This window comes from Gopherus flavomarginatus, chromosome 2 (genome assembly GCF_025201925.1).
Source record: "Gopherus flavomarginatus isolate rGopFla2 chromosome 2, rGopFla2.mat.asm, whole genome shotgun sequence".
In the NCBI taxonomy this organism is placed as follows: Eukaryota; Metazoa; Chordata; order Testudines; family Testudinidae; genus Gopherus; species Gopherus flavomarginatus.
In genome coordinates this window covers 82,085,548-82,103,038 of record NC_066618.1, presented here as the reverse complement: position 1 = coordinate 82,103,038, position 17,491 = coordinate 82,085,548, and the positions used below count along the sequence as shown (strand labels likewise).

Genomic DNA, 17,491 nt, shown 5'->3' with positions numbered 1-17,491 from the left:
ATTTTAAAATATTGTACAGGTGATCACAAGGTGAATCACACAGTGACAAAAATTATTCCTGTCCTTGATAGCTGGGAAGGGATAGAGGAATTCTGCTGTCCCTGCACTAGTCTTTCTAGCCTTAAATCAGCATAGACAATGTACAGTAATGTACTATAAGAACATTTTAACTCATCCATTCCAAAAAAAAAAAGAAAAAGCATTAATGTAAAATGTATCCTAAATTACTGCAAAGTAACTGAAGCAATGACAGTGCTATGATTTACTATGATTTAAAGTAGCAGTTCCAAGCTCATAGGAAAAAAAGATAATTTTCTTTTTACAGACTTTCCAGAAATACATATGCTAAATACTATATTTTAATATAGAGTAATGCAATTCTAATTTACATAAATCATTTATATTGTAGGCTTCACTGTTGTATTTTGTAAAGTTAGCATCTAATCCCAGGAGATTCTGATAATGAATTCCCAATAAAAACAACTAAATTGCATTTAAATAACTGTTACTATATTTCTAGAAAATCTGAAAACAGAAAAACATCAGTCAATGGGACCTGAGGGCACTCAACACCTTGCAGGGCAGGGCCACAAATATAGTGTAGTGATATCTATACTAACAGTAATTGGAATGGAGCTTGAGTGTTATCTGTGTGTGCGTGTAGGGGGGAGGGGTAGCTATATAGTGAGATGCATCCACAGAGTTTGCAAATACACCTCTACCTCGATATAACGCTGTCCTTGGGAGCCAAAAAATCTTACTGCATTATAGGTGAAACCGCATTATATAGAACTTACTTTGATCCACCGGAGTGAGCAGCCCCCACCCCCTAGGAGCGCTGCTTTACCGTGTTATATTCAAATTCGTGTTATATCGAGGTAGAGGTGTAGCTCTTATAATTTACTAATACAGTTTGACCTGCAATATCTAGAATCACCAGTAGATGGAGGACTTTGTGTAGACCTAATACTTCAGGGACTGAAGTGGAAAGGAAGCTTGGCATATTTGTCACCTTCCGAAATGGGATTGTCACTGGTTGATAGCTGCTGTTATCTCAACATAAAGAAGAAGATTGTCTCTTGTCTTCTCTTTAAGCTTACACAGGTTTTTACACTCCATAAGTTTAAACCTACAAAGCATGCCTGATGATTTCTTGTATACCTATTGTTAGTCTGAACATGTAACTCGTACGTCTCAAAATAGAGAGACCAGGTGGGGGAGGTAATATCTTTAACTGGTCCAACTTCTCTTGGTGAGAGAGACAGACAAGCTTTCATAGAGCTCTTCTTCAGGTCAAAATAGAGTGCATTTGGGGCCTATCCAAAGCCCATTGTAATCAATGGAAAGACTCCAATTCACTTCAGTGGGCTTTAAATGAGGCTCTATATTGGAGTCCAGTGATTACTTGAAGTGTTTGTTTTTGGAACACCTTTTGAAATGCAAGTTGCTTGAAACAGTTTAATTTGTCAACTGATCACAAATACAAAAAGTGTGGCAGAGATTTTTACTTCTTCATATATAATAAATCTAATAAAAGCAAGGATATAATTAAAACCAGAAGTGAATACATCAGGGCCACCATTTTACAGTATCACCTTATTTATTTATTTATAGGTAGTAATTACCACAGCATCTACTTCATGTGGAAATACCAGGCCCCTTGTGTGGAAGTTGCCTTAGAGCGCTTTCTTTCAGTATAGACTTAAATACTTGTTAATATATCGATTACACTGCTTTTAAAATACACAGGGCCAGCTCCTCTGTAAATCATGGAGGTATGCCAATATATGCCAGTCAAGAGTCTAGCCCACAATACATGCATATTACAGATGAAGAACAATATCTATATCAATGCCTGTTAGTTTCACTAGCGTGAGGCTTTGTCAGTATAAATAAAGGTTATTTTATTTATATATTTTTTAAAAACTCTCAAAATTAGATACTGGGCATAACACTGATTAGTTTCATAATACCAACACCTCCGTTTTAGCATGTCACCAGTAAAACTGACTGGCAAAACTGTCTTGCAGCAGCACAGGCAATGATCTGTTGAATAATGGTTTAGTTTCCCTACACTGGGGACCACAAAGCCAGCCTTTCATCTTTCGCCTACGCCCTGATAGAGCGTGACCCGATATAACATGAATTCGGATATAACGTGGTAAAGCAGTGCTCCAGGGGGGTAGGGCTGTGCACTCTGGTGGATCAAAACAAGTTAGATATAACGCAGTTTCACTGATAATGTGGTAAGATTTTTTGGCTCCCGAGGACAGTGTCATATCGAGGTAAAGGTGTATCTATCTTCCTCCTCTCATGAGCCCACTCAGTTTCCTGCTCTAGCTTCCTCATTTTTTGTGTGTTCCCTTCTTCCTAGGGCAGGGAGCTTATGTTGTAACCAAATGACCACCTACCTTGCCCTGTACTCACGGGGATGAAGTCACAGAATTTGCTGACTGATTAGCCACCTTCCTTAATTCAGTGGGCCTGCATTCATTACCTTCTTTTCTGCATCAAATATGTATGAATGTCTTGAGACTGTTGTAATGTGGGGTGTGTAGCCAATTAGATCCACCTTTGTTACCAAAATCATGCTCGCAGTGAAACTCATGTAAACAGATTGCAGAGAGTACTCAGTTTCCTTTTATTATTTAAACTCTTAAATGTAACAATTATATTGACAATTTAAAAAATTGTCTATCTTCTAGCTATCACAGGCCAGTACTTTTAATCTCACTAATTCCTTCCTTAAGGACCATGACTATCCACTCATGAACTATTGAGTATAAATATGCTCTCTTGCTTCAGCCAATTATTTATACTCTGTGTGCTAAAGCTACAGAGATTGGTGCCTGAAGTGCACCTGCAAAATATCCATAAAGGCATGCAATATATTTACAAATCAAAACTAATTTTCTATAACATTATAGGGCTACGTGTTCAAAATTAGGTCATAAGTGTCATCTGCAAAATGTAAGACATTGTCATTGCTGATTGTTACATCAGTTCCCAAAGCATTTTATAGAGGTCATTGGAAATGTGAATTGCCTTCCAGGACATGACCAAAATGAAGCTCTGAGTAATCTCACATGAATATGGATTTAAAACCAAAGATTAGGCATGTGCCTGTAATAGGAAATAGGACTCATTGCAATCTAGTGCAAGCAGAATATAATTAAAAGGCATTCTGTATTGTTGCAGAAAAGGAACTCTTTTAAACATGCCACACATATTTGGAATCATAAGACACTGGACCATAGTTTGCTGTTTGCTGCTGCCTCTGTGAAATACCAGAGATGAACTATTTCCTCAGCTCAAGCCTCACAGGCCATTTGTGAGGTGACATCTAAGGAAAAACAGAGTTGCAATTTCACACAAATATTTAAAATCAATAGGAAGACCTGAAACAGTTTTGAGAAGCAACTCTGGAAGGTTACGTTTTAAAGGACTGAAGATTATTAACTCTGGGGTACAAAATTCAGTGCCATCCTATTTTTTTTAATGTATTAAGTATATATTTGTTGTGATTAGCATACCGGTATGTAGTCCATTCACTCCTCGTCTAATTAATGGCCTAGCACTGTGACCTTTTAAATCTCACTTTTTTCAAGCGCTCAAGCTGAACTCTGTTTCTGTTGTTTCCATTACCTTTACTATATGGTTTTTGGTCTTATTCTATTTTGAATTTCTTTGCAACATCTTGGCTGGTTCATGTGTCAGAACTTCACTTCAGATTTGACTTGCAGAGTAACGTGGATGTTTAAATTTAATCAAAGAGGAAATAGCTCTCAGATGCATTATAATTGTTCCCGTCTGTTACATTGGTTAGAGACGGTGCTACAGCTGCTATATAGTAAAGCTACTTGTTTCTTCTGTGTGGCCGGCACAATTCATAGAAATCTCTTCGGTTGGTAAATTGCGACTTCTCCTCCAATATCCCAAATTTTTGGCTATTTTCGTAATGTGCATTTTAAAAGAGTCTCCCATAAAGACGTACAAGATTGGGTTCAGGCAGCTGTGAAACAAGGCTATACTCTTAGTTATTTGGAGGGCAACATCTATGGTTTTACTCATGTCACAGTCTGTAATCAGCAAGTAGATGACGTCTATGGCTCGCCAGAACTTGACTATATTGTAAGGCAGCTGAGTGACAATGAAAACAGCCACTACTGTCAGCAGAACTTTGAGGGGCCTAGATTTTTGAACGTTTGGAGACCTAAAGAGTGCTCTGGCAATAGCTGAGTAGCAGGTCAGCATGACGAGGAAGGGTAACACAAACACTAGCGTAACTTCCAGGATTTGAATGGTTGCTTTAAGGAGTGTTCCCAGGTCCACTGGAAATACAGGAAAGCATCCATACCGGTTACCGTTTTTCTTGACTGTGTTAAAAATCAGTTCAGGAATGCTCAACAAAATGGCAGCCAGCCAGACACAGATACAAGTTACGCTGCATTGCTTTCCACCTCTTTGGTGACTTTGGGGTTTGGAAATGGCATTATATCTATCCACACTGATACAAGCCAAAAACTGCATGCTAGAGCTGAAGTTCATGGTGTATAAAGCAGAAGTGACCTTGCACATGATGTTTCCAAGCACCCATCCGCGGACTGCATTTGCAGCCCAGAAAGGAAGGGTCAATAGCAGTAACAGATCAGCAATTGCCAAGTTGATGATATAAACATCTGTCTTAGTCTTTGGTTTCTTGCAGTAGGCATAGATTGCCACCACTAATGAATTTCCTGCAATTCCCACAATGAAAGCCAGTGAATAAAACACAGGTAGGAACAATTTAGTAAAATTTCTCACCTCCTCTTTTTCACAAAGCATTTCAAACTGAGTGTAGTCAAAGGTGAAGTTTGATTCACCATTGTCCTCATAATAGTCCATTGAAGTATTTTCACCCAACTCCATGACAAAAGCTACAAGACAAAAAACGAATCTAAGTTGATTGCATGTTTAAAGATTGTCAGTGGGCCCTAGAACACATGTTAGGGTTTGTATAAAGATCTAAGCTAAATACAAATAAAAACTAACACTATGTATACATTTGAAAATAGTAAGATACTACCCCAAACAAACTATACATCTACAGCAAGGGCCCGTGTCTTCCTATCTGTTTATACAGCACCTAGCACATCTGAGCAAAACAATCCTGGCTTAGGGTGCTACCACAATACATACACTGAGAAGGAGAGCTAACTGTTTGAAAATGAGAGGCAGACATTGCTAAGGGGTGCCTGCAGTTGTATACTTCAGCAGGGTGTGTGTGTGTGTGTGTGTGTGTGTGTGTGTGTGTGTGTGTGTGTGTGTGTGTGTGTGTGTGTGTGTGTGTGTGTGTGAGAGATTTGTCAGATGCAAGTCTGCTGCTTATGGAAGGTGTCTGCTTAAAAACAGTAGAGCAGAATTGGTCCCAGTTCTGGCCATATTGAGTTCACTGGTGCTCTGCATGAGCGCAGGGTCCACCTACACAGATCTCTTTGCAGGACTGATAGTCTGGGTATGTCTCCACAGCAAAAGCTAGCCTACCTAAGATAGCTTGAATCCAGCTAATGCGCATAACAATCACAGTGAGGACAGTGCAATGCAGGCTTCAGAACCAGCTCACAAACAGCGTACATATGCAGGGCTGCACTGTCTTTACTACTCTCGTTAGCTGTGCCAGATGTATTCACGGTTGCTTGGGTAGGCTAGCTGTTGCACAGCTTTTGCTGTGGAGACATACCCTCTGAGGCAGTCTCAGTCCTAAGGGAAGAAAGGAAGCCACCTATTAGTTTTCCCAGTATACTATGCACAGACAATTTTGTATCTCGTGAGAATTTTTAAAGGGCAGCAAAATAGTTCAAAACCAAAAACTTCAGTAATTTCCAAGAGTTATGCTGACAGATTTTCGTAATGATTACATGCAAATATATGTTATAAATAGTCTCATCATTAGATTTTTATTGCCCTTTAATACTGTATTTTAGGAGATCCCCTCTCCAGTCTGCATCTTGTAGACAATTCACTTATTACACTTTTCCCTGTATCCTATTCCTAGTTCCTATAACTATGTGGAATTTCAGCAAATGAGTAATTCTATCTAATGTAAAAAGAGACTGTGAGATCCTGTAATGGCCTATTATCTGGAAATAAACTGGACTAATGCTAGCCAAGAGCAGAAATCTGCTGAATAGAGAAAACACATTTTCTCTGTTACAGTGTTTCTGAATATTACTGTGTTAAAGTTATTGAAAACAGATGCTAAACTGATATCTGGCGCTGCCAGTGGGCTTTTTGAAACTTGAAAAAACGCATACAACTTTGACTGTCTCTAAAGAAAACATCTGCCAAATCCTTACTCAGAATATTTATCTGAAGATCTTTTTTAAATGGCTTCTTTCTACAAATAGAAGTTAAATTGTTATTAATGTCATGTGCAAGGTATCAGTGTGTGGTTAATCAAGTTGGAAACTTGAATTTAAAAAAAAAATTGAGAAACGTTAACATTTTCATTTGATACTTGTGTCCAAAAATTATTTCCTCGCCGGTCATGAAACTGCTCTCAAATTAATAAATGCTGGTTATTTAATATTGATGTTTTGTTTTTAATCCTTAACCTCTGTGGAATTTTTCAATCAACATTTCAACAGATTTCCTATTCTGGACTTTACATGAGAATTAATTCTTCTTCATATAAGTCTGTCATACGGTATTACTGCATTGTGAAGTATATGGTATAGAAGATAAAGGGATTCTATTCATTTTTATTTTGTTTGGCAAGGGATACTACTATATATATTCTACCACTGGTAGTTTCTATCAATCAGATGTCTCAACAACAATAATATTTGTGCAGTTACATAGCGCGTTCATTGGAAGAATTCAAAGGTGGGAATTAATATTCCCATTTTACCAAAAAGGAAATGGAGATCCAGGAGATTAAGGCAATTGCCTAACATTAGACAGAAAATTAGATATATAATCTAGGTCTCCTGACTCCGTGCTCTAAACATTAGAGCTCATCTGGAAATGATTAATATAAGAGGATTATTAGCAGATTTTCTTAAGGGCTCATAAAAAGGGAATTTAAACAGTTCCAGGAAAACTGACTCTGTGACATTTTTGTTAATGCATCATAAAGCAGAGAAGCTTGTAGGGTGAGGCATGTTCAGATACCTGATATAGCTTTGGGTGAGCTGAATTCTGTATTAAATAATTGCCTGATGTGGCACAGTGGCTATTTGTCCCTAAAACTAATATTTCTTATTCTTGAGCAATGTTTCTATTCATAGACATGCATTGTATCTAGTATGAATATTAATATACATATTTGCACATCTTATAAAAATTACAGAAGTTACCTTTCGGATATGAATTCAGTATTACTCTGCGTGTGTGGGTAGGCAGCGCTCTGTATGGGGTTGTATGCACACCACGATGATTAAATATGCATAGTGAGAAATGTACAGATTTTTTCCTTCCCTTTCTCCCCCTGGCTTTGACTTTACTGTATCACATGAGCACAAATCTATCACTAATGAATTATTTAATGTGACTTTCAGAATTGGAAGTGATTATTTGGTTCAATGAAATCCTTAACTCTATAAAACAAACTTCAATAACATTCACCAGGAGCAAAATCGCCAGTCCTTCTAGCTACAAACAGACTCAGTATTACACTTAGTGTACAGCTAAGTAAATAATAACATTTTAAAAAGAGAGAACTGACCTGTTTTTTTTGTCAGCAGTCTGGTAGCAGAAGCTGAAGTTTGGAAGTTGCACAGTGGAATGTTCAGTTCTGATGTGACTCACCCTAATCTTCATCCTCTCTCCTGCACCACGCCCTTAAAGTGAACCCAACTGTACTTTCGTTTTAATTATCCTGTAAAAATCCTGCTTTCCTGGAAGTCAGTTATCACTTGTGAGCTTGAGTAACAAGTTTGCTATTTATGTGCGTGTTTAAACCAGAACAGCAGAGTTCTCTGGAAAATCAGCTGGTGGCATTGAACTTGTTTAGGTATAATTATCTAAAAGGGATAGGTGAACATTTGAATCTTGACTGCAATAGACTAGAATAACAATTCTATATTTGAAGCATCCCATCTGTGATGCATTGTGCACAAAATTAAAAACAAGCTTAACAACTCACTTCTTAAATTATGAAAGAAATAAAAACAGGTTCGTTACAGGAGGAACCTTTTGGGGAGGTTACCAATGGCAGTGCTTTACCTTTTTTGGCTGTCTACAATATTTGACATACAAAGGTGAATGTTTCCAGTGGGTCCCCACTTCTTCAATTTATTAAGGGATAGTAGGGGATGCTTTATTGGTTCTTTCAGTTTGGCCGTGTGCAAGATCAAATAAAGCCAGAAGGCTGGTATGCAAATATAAGGGAGTCACATCTTACATGGGGGTTAGGTTCTGAAATCAGCGCGTAAGGCAAAAATCGCGTATAGTAAAATGCTCATTGAGTGGAATGGCGGGTGGAATCACCCACACTACAGGTACAGTATGTAAATTGTTGTTTTTCTCTTTTGTTTTTGTTTTACTGAGCACGTATAGGGGAGTAGTGGGGGCAAAAGACATATCTGGCTTTAAGATTAAGCTTGATAAGTTTATGGAAGGGATGGTATGATGGGATAGCCTAATTTTGACAATTGATCTTTGATTATCAGCAGATAAGTATGCCCAGTAGTCGGTGATGGGATGTTGGATGGGATGGGATCTGAGTTACTGTAGAGAATTCTTTTCTGCGTGCTGGCTGGTGAGTCTTGCCCACATGCTCAGGGTTTAGCTGATCGCCATATTTGGGGTCAGGAAGGAATTTTCCTCCGGGGCAGATTGGCAGAGGCCCTGGAGGTTTTTCGCCTTCCTCTGCAGCGTGGGGCATGGGTCACTTGCTGGTGGATTCTCTGCAGCTTGAGGTCTTCAAATCACAATTTGAAGACTACAATAACTCAGACATAGGTTAGGGGTTTGTTATAGAAGTGGATGGGTAGGGTTCTGTGGCCTGCTTTGTGCAGGGGGTCGGACTAGATGATCACATTGGTCCCTTCTGACCCTAGAATCTATGAGTCTATGAGTATAGTTAAAATCGTGTAAGTTAAATGTGCCTATGTTGCGACTCCACTGTCGTGGAAAAGCCAGTGATATGTTATCTGCTAGGACTGAGGATCAGATCTAATGCCCAAAGGAAGAATTCTCAGCCCTGATGGGCAATGCGTGAGGCCCTGAATGAGGCTGGAGCATTATTATTATTTAATTATTTCTATGGTATCTGAGATGATGTGCCACTTTCCAGAAACATAAACTGACAATGTTCTTGCCCAGAAATGTTTATAATCTAATTTAATCATGACCCCACAAGTAATGTATCAGTTAACAATAGTGAGAAAGACAGATTTATTCAGTTAGGAGGTTGTGTGCAGTGTTTTGATTGTCGACATTCTAGCAGATTGTGTATTCTCAAGAGTTTACAAAACAAGAGGGTCTTGCCCAGATTAGTTTATCTGGCCAACCTCATGACAGTGACACTGCTCTTTTGTATATATACAACATCAGCGGCCTCCCACATACTTTGACAGATTTTATTCTGCCCTGTCATTTTGTATCCTGTAGCAGTTCAGTATTTTACAGTAAATGGCATACAGGATGCCAGACAGAGAAAGCAGAAAGCAGGCCAGGGCTTTGCTTTTTGGTATAATGGATAATTAGTAGCACCTGCCATGTTCTGCCTGGGCTGAAATCAGTGTAATGTGTATGGGTTCCATTTTGCAAAATGGAAGGCTAGAGCCAGGTGTAGCAAACATTGTTTCAAGTCTTTTGGTCTGATTTGTACAGCATAGAAAGAAAAATAGGAGGAGAGTGGAATTTCCAACCTTCAGAGAGAAAGTCCTGATGTAACAACATGTTGCTTGTCTATAGGGCCTTTCGTCTGAGACATCAAAGCACTTGACTCAAGAAGGAGGAGATTTAAGAAGGAGGAGATTTTTTTTAAAGGCCCTTAGGTACCTAACTCCAGTTGACTTTCAGCACAGACATTTCAGACAAGGAATGCTGTTGCTTAAGGGTCTGATCCAAATCCCCTTGAAATCACCGGGAGTTTCTTGGATCAGAGCCTAAGAATGCACAATACCACTAGACAACCAGTTTAGGACCGAGAAAGAAAACTGTCATGTCCACTTGAAACTGCAGGGAGAAGATAGCAATGAGAGTTGATATTTATTGGGAGGGAGGCTCAGTTCACTGGTTTGAGCATTGGCCTGCTAAACCCAGGGTTGTGAGTTCAATCCTTGAGGGGGGCATTTAGGGAATTGGGGTAAAAATCTGTCTGGGGATTGGCCTATAATCTCCTGTGGTCCCTTCCAACCCTGATATTCTATGATTCTAAAATGGTGTTGTTAGCGATGTTACTGGCCAATAGGCAGACTCTGGAAAAATCTTAATTTGACAAACTGTGTCTGATGTCCCAAAAGGTGGAAGCTGGAGTTCCACCATGCTTAAACTCTTCAGATTCAGCTTTGGAAGATGTGGGGTAGAGCCCCTTTCCCAGACAGGGGAGAGAAAGTATAATATAACCTTTAGGGTTTAAAAAGTAGTAGGACACTTGAAATAAATAAATAAGGCAGGGGGGGCTTTTAAGGAGTGGAGTAAACTTTAAAATGATACTGAACTTTGTTTAGCTTAGCGAGTGTGACAGGATGTTTTTGACTAAGTATCATTTGTTCATGTTTCAAGATACATAAGCAGTGCCCACGCAGAGCTCTTGTTGCCTTTGCTAAAAAGCTGAATGTGCAGCTGCATCAAAAATAAAGCCAGCAGCTACTCCTTATCTCCAAATCGTAACCAACCACATTAAATCAAGCCCAACCAGCATTTCATCCCTCATATATGCTAGCCCTTGTTATGCTCCATGCTTCCTAAAAACCTGGGGAAATATTCAGCCTTGCAGCATGACCTAAAGATTAACAAATTTGGACTATTTTGAAGGAGAAGGCGAGAGGAGCAGCATTCAGGACCCCTCAATGAGAACAACTTGAGACCAGCTCACTCTCTTACTCTGACAGGCCTGCAGCTCAGATGCCTCTACTGACTGCTCATGGCAGGGTGGCACAGAAAAGGAGGTACTCTCTCAAACATACAAATCACAAGGCGGGATAAATCAAAACCAACACCTTATAACTGAAACTCAGTAGGCAGCCAGGGCAATTCACAGAGCACTGATGGCATCTTTTTGGGGCAACAAACTCTGTTTAATAACGGACTTGCGACATTCTGCACCAATTTCAGTTTTGGGATTGAATTCAGCCATGCCAAACCCATGAAAAAAATGCAGAAATTGGACTTGTTTTTGGCTTAATTGGCTTATGAGTTGCTTGTTGGCTAGTTTTTGGCTTTTAGCTTGTTGCAGCTTGTTGCTACTGCTTTTTTGCGGGGGAGATCGGTTCCCTGCAGGCAGGGGTAAAGGTAGTCAGGGGTGCACAGCAGCTGGCCCACCACAGTCTCACCACGCCAGGTGGAATCTAGTCAGATAGAGTGTTGGGGTTCTTAAGGATTGGCTTGTTTTGGCCTTGTTTTGAAATGGGATTAGGCTGATTTTTGGCTTATTGTGGAAGTCAGGGTGCTTATTTTCTGCGTGAAAGTGGGCAACTGTGGTTGAATTACAGCTGATCCAAGTTTTTTTGCCCTAACACTGGGTAGTGCACCACTTTTTTGTTTGTTTTTTCTTTATGATAGAAGAGGATAACACCGCCTCCTCTCTGGGGCTTTTCTGTTGTTAATTTTATCCCTCTTGATTTACTTTACTTTCAGAAAGATCAGAAATGCCTGGTCTCTCCTGGTTTTGCTGGGGGGCCACTGGGACATGTTTAGTGTGAGGTCTATCACCTTAACAGTGTGGGGGGAAAAAACAACAAGCGGGTTGTTTTTTAGTTAGTTTCTTTAAAAAAAATATAACATTCTGGCCTTCTTTATATATCATGAAGAAGCAAAAGAAGGCCAATGTGTTTGTTCCTTCGCAGACCTCCCACAAAAGGTAGACCAGATCCAGTATATTGCAATAATCTACTCTTGAGTTGATGTAGGCACAGATCACAGTAGCAAGGCCCATAACTGAGGGAAACTACCACAAATTCATAGTCAGATCAGGGGGAAGGGGTGGAACCTTTCCTGAAACTAACAGCACTTGGGGCTCTAACCCCCCACCCCCCAGATTGTGAGCTCTAGCTACATATAATTGGCAACCATCCTCAGGAGCAACAACAGAATAATTCTCACTGTGACTTCTGATTGCTTCTCTTCGACACACCCATGCTCCCCCTCTCCCCCAGTACAACCTATTCAGCAATACCTTGTACTTATCTGGATTGAGCTTCAAGCAGTTAGCTCTCATACATGCTTCAATCTCCCCCAAACACTGAATAAGGCATTTATCAGCAGTGCCTGGGTGGGATAAGATAAAAATATAAAGTTGAGTGTCAACAACTTATCAAAAGCACCACAGCCCATGCTTACTGACTAACCAAGTTAGTCGCTGGCCCATATTGAACAAGAGGGGACATAGGTTGGAATCCAGTGGAACAACACCTGACAGCACTTTTAGGAGAAAGAGCTATCGCCCCACACCACCCTCTCAGCCTGTTACCCAACAGCAGCTCTGCCCACTGTAGCTACTACCTACAGGACTGTCAATAACACCTTTTCATCAATGGCCTTGAAGGTAGCCAATAGATCAATAAATATCAGCACGGACACACAATCTTTGTTAGCAGGAGAAGGTAATCTAGAAGTCCACAGTGCAGTCTGTGGCATATTTGGATCTGTACCCAGAGCAACAAGGGTCAAGGATATTCTTGGCATCTAAATACCAAGAGTTGGCTTGCTCTAGCCGTCTCTATAACCTGAACCCAGAAGGAAAGAGTAGATGCTGGACAATACATAACCAGATTGTAAGTATCAAACTTTGGCTTCTTGAGCAAGGGTCTCACAGCTGCTTCCTTAAGAGAAGCGGACACATACTCTCTCTTAAGGGAAGAGTTGATACTCTTCATCAGCAATGGACTCGTTTTATCTCTGTTTTAAGTGCAATTGAGTAAAAGTAGGTAATTATGAACATGCATTTCTTTAGTTTGGAACCACACATAGGGAATTTAGAGTAGGATCACAGAAAAAACAGGGTTGACCATAATCAGCTAACATGTTTTTAAATACCTTTATCTCTGTTCTACATCAGGTGCCACGGAGTGTTTAAAAACATGTTAACTAACATGGCTAACCAGACCTCATTTTCCAAGTCTAGACAGAGTTATAGTCTAAACATTTTGGCCAACTTCTGAAGAAATAAAAATAAGGACAGCTAATTAGAATTTGTCTAATATACGTATTGAAATGTACTTGCAGTCAGCATTCAAAGTCTGCTATTCCCATTTGTTGAACATTGGGTTTCCTGCAGTCTTACTATTAATTCCTGCCAAAATGGCAGTTCCAGCTTCTCTGAGTTCTGTTTTTGTTTAATAAAATGTAATAAATACCAAATTGTTTTGTAAACAAGATTGAATTTCGGACTTGCAGAAGCACAGGAGTCTTCTTTTTGTCTCACCCTGGAGCAGAGATCTCTCTCTGATTCTTAGAGTTCTTTTCTAGGATGGAAAAAATCATATGATTATCAGACCTTTTGACTTTTGAGGGTGGGAAAAAATGGAAAGCAGTTTTTCCCTCTTTCCATAGGAATGGAAAACTCTGCTTATGTTGAAAACTCTGGCTTTCTGTGCACCGCAGGCCACAGAACCTCATCCACCCATTCCTGTGATAAGCACACAATCTCTGGCTGAGTAACTGAAGTCCTCAAATCATGATTTACGGACTTTAAAAGTTACAGAAAATCCACTATTTACTCCAGTTCAAGCCAGCAAGTGACCCATGGTCCATGCTGCAGAGGAAAGTGAAAAAGGCCCAGGGCCTCTGCCAGACTGGGCGAAAGTTCCATCCTGACCCCAAATATGGTGATCAGTTAGAACCTGAGCCTGTCAGCAAGGCTTATCAGCCAGACACGTGATAAAGAATTCACTGTAGTAACTCAGAGCCCTCCCCATCTAGTGTCCCATCACCAGCCACCGGAGATATTTTCTACTAGTTGTTGCAGATGGACCACATGCCACTGTCCCTTCATAGTGTCCCCTCCATAAACTTACCAAGCTCAATCTTGAAGCCAGTTAGGTTTTTTTTTGCCCTCATTGCTCCCCTTGGAAGGCTGTTCCAGAACTTCACTCCTCTCTGATGGTTAGAAATTTGTCTAATTTCATGCCTAAATTTGTTGATGGCCAGTTTATAACCATTTGTTTTTGTGCCACCATTGGCTCTTAACTTAAATGACTCCTCTCCCTTCTCATAGACATCCTGTGATTGACCAGTACACTCAGGTCTTTCTCCTACTTGGTTGCTTCCAACTGATATGTCCCTAGCTTATAGCAAAAATTCATGTTATTAGTCCCTAAATGGATGACCTTGCACTTTGCAATATTGAATTTCATCCCATTTCTATTGCTCTAGGTTTCAAGGTCATCCGAATCTTCTTGTATGATGTTCCAGTCTTCCTCCTGTATTGGCAATATCTCCCAACTTTTGGTCATCCTCCATTTTATTAGCACATTCCCACTTCTTGTGCCAAGCTCATTAATGGAAATGTTAAATAAGATTGGTCCCAAGACTGGTCCTAGAGGAGCTGCCTTAATAACCTCCCTCTAGCCTGACAGTTCATCTTTCAGTATGACCCGTTGTAGTTTCCTCTTTAACCAGTTCCTTACCCACCTTTCAATTCTCATATGAATCCCCATCTTCTCCAATTTAACTAATAATTTCCCCTGTGGAACTGTATCAAATGCCTTACTGAAATCCAGATTAAATCTATTGCATTTCCTTTGTCTGGAAAACCAGTTATCTTCTCAAAGAAGGAGAACAAGTTGGTCTGCCACCATCTACTTTTTGTAAAACCATGTTGCATTTTATCCCCAATATCATTTACCTCTATGTCCGTAACTACTTTCTCTTTCAAAATGTGTTCCAAGACCCTGCACACAATTGAGGTCAAATGAACCTGTAGTTTCCCGGGTCACTTTATTTCCCTTTCTGAAAAATAGGTACTATATTAGTAATTCTCCAGTCATAGAATATGATCGCCAAGTTTACGGATTCATTAAAAATCCTTGCTGATAGGCTTGCAACTTCATGTGCCAATTCCTTTAATATTCTTAGATGGCGAATCTCTCCTCCCCACCCCCATTTGGTCCCATTAAACTGAGTTTGATTTCCACTTTGGATTTGGTAATTTCTGCTTCCAAATATGCATTTCCATTAACCACCCTGCCACTACTCCAAGCTCCTCATTACCCTTATTTAAAACTAAGGCAAAGTATTTGTTTAGGTGCTGGGCCATGCCTAGATAATCTTTAATCTCCACCCCATCCTCAGGGTTTAACAGTCACACTTCTTCTTTTCTTTATATTTATATGGCTAAAGAATTTTTTACTACTGGTTTTAATTTCCTATTCCTAGGTCTAACTCTGCTTGGCTTTTGGCAGTTCTCAATTTATCCTTACACTTTCTGACCTCTAACAGGTAGCTTTCCTTGCTGATCTATCCCGTCTTCTATTCCTTGTAAGCTTTCTGCTTTCTCTTAATAACCGGTTTGAGATGCTTGTTCATCCAGTCTGGTCTGAAATCCTTCCCTATGAATTTTTCCCCCTTGCTCGGGATGCAGGTTCCAGATGATTTCTGCAAGTTTGACTTAAACTAATTCCAAGCTTCCTCCATATTCAGATTCTTGAGTTCTTCAGTCTAGTCCACTTTTCCAGCTACTTCTCTTAATTTTTTAAAGTTTGTCCTTTTGAAATCAAGGACCTTAGTTGCCGACCAATTTTTGTCTATCCTTCCATTTAGTTTAAACTGAATTAGCTCATGATCACTCAAACCAAGGCTGCCTTCTACAACCAGTTCTTCTATGAGGTCCTTGGTATTTACCAATACTAAATCTAAAATGGCATCATATTTTGTTGGTTTGGTGACCATTTGGTGAAGAAATCTGTCAGCTATCACATCTAGGAATATAGTATCACTTGTCCTGCAATCTATAGCTGGGAAATTAAAGTCTTCTACAATTACACAATTCCTGGTAGTGTTGATTTCTTTAAAAATATTAAATAGGTCTCTCTTCATGTTCAAAACAGATTCTGGGAGGTCTGTGGCATACTCCAAGCACTATCCTCATAGAGCCTCTTTCTTCTCCAACGTGATTTTGACCCAACCAGATTGTTTTATCTGTTCTATCACTTTTAATTTTTTTACAGTCTATCTTGTCATTAATATACAATGCTACTCCACCACCTTTGTCTTTATTTCTGTCTTTCTTTAGCAGTACATACCCTTCAATACCTATACTTCAGTCATGATAATTATTCCACCATGTTTCTGTTATTGCTATAATATCTGTTTTCACCTCCTGCACTGGTCATTCTAGTTTCTCCATTGTTATCCAGACTTCTTACATTGGTGTACATATATCTTAGTTGTTGTTGCTTGGCTTTGCCCAGATTCCTCTCCCTATTAGGTATGGTCATTCTACTGCCAGTATTGCCTACTTGACTGTTAGTGCCAATACCAGTGACATTCCTGTTGGTGTCCATTCTTCAACCCTCTATTGTTCCATTCTTCATTGCTGTATTCTGTCTTACTTGATTTTCCTCCTGCTCAGCATTAGAATCAGGCATGGAGATTACATGAGCATCTTCCAACTGTCTACCCTGAACTCCTAGTTGAAAGCTGTTTTAATCAGTTGTGCCAGCCTCCATACCAGCACTTTGTTTTCCTCTCTGTTCAGGAGGAGTCCATCCCATGAAAACAGTCCTCTATTTGTGAATTCCACCCAGTGGTCAAACATCCCAAGGCCCTTCTTATAGCTCCATTGCCTGAGCCATCTGTTGATCATCATAATCTGGTCTCACCTTCACTCTCCTCCTCTAAGGACAGAGAGAATACCATTAAAGGTCACCTGAGCCTCTATTTCTTTAATGTCTTCCCCAGTCAGGCATAGTCTCCCTTGATGCATTCCAGTGAGAATCCAGCAGTATCATTGTCTTCCATGTGGGAACAAATCAGTGGGTTCTTTCCTCATCCCATTAGAATCCTTTTAAGCCTCAGGTTCACATCCTGTATCTTAGCTCCTGGCAAACAGCATACCCATCTGTTTGCTGGATCAGCTCTGGTGACACACCTGTCTGTTCCTCTTCGTAGGGAGTCCCCAGTCATGTAGACCTGCCTCTTCCCAATGTTAGTGTAATTCTCTGGCCTTCCTCCTTTTGTTCCTTCTGGCTGCATGTCCTGTGTCTTTTGTTCTCACTTGCAATCTTCTGAGAGTCATCCTGTATCCTCCTGGGATTCCAAGCTTTGGCTGTCTCCACTGATTCTTCCCCTCTGCTTCTCTCCTTTGCCCTCCCACTTTCTGTTACTACCTTCCGTGTCCATT

The 17,491-nt window shown here is 40.0% G+C and overlaps 3 protein-coding genes across 12 annotated transcripts in view; 1 reads left to right on the top strand and 2 right to left on the bottom strand.

The window, feature by feature from the left end:
- The window catches only part of UBA5 (ubiquitin like modifier activating enzyme 5), a 62,919-nt gene extending 58,020 nt beyond the window's left edge, over positions 1-4,899 (bottom strand). For 7 of the 8 annotated variants that reach the window (XM_050938011.1, XM_050938014.1, XM_050938013.1 and 4 more), the window contains exon 1: positions 4,804-4,899. The gene's annotated coding sequence lies outside the window, so the exon portion shown is untranslated. The remainder of the gene's footprint in view (positions 1-4,803) is intronic. The other variant, XM_050938015.1, reaches the window with a different exon arrangement.
- ACAD11 (acyl-CoA dehydrogenase family member 11) overlaps positions 1-17,491 on the top strand; it is a 59,556-nt gene that overhangs the window by 28,538 nt on the left and 13,527 nt on the right. The gene's annotated exons all lie outside the window — the stretch shown is intronic.
- Positions 1,445-7,865, bottom strand: ACKR4 (atypical chemokine receptor 4). Its single transcript, XM_050938057.1, has 2 exons — positions 7,706-7,865; positions 1,445-4,916 (listed from the first exon to the last, which is right to left on the bottom strand). The coding sequence occupies exon 2, from the start codon at positions 4,906-4,908 to the stop codon at positions 3,844-3,846; it is 1,065 nt and encodes a 354-aa protein (XP_050794014.1). The 5' UTR covers positions 4,909-4,916; positions 7,706-7,865; the 3' UTR covers positions 1,445-3,843.

Coding starts and splice junctions, on each gene's coding strand:
- ACKR4 (XM_050938057.1), bottom strand. CDS start 4,908: ATGGAGTTGGGTGAAAATACTTCAATGGACTATTATGAGGACAATGGT.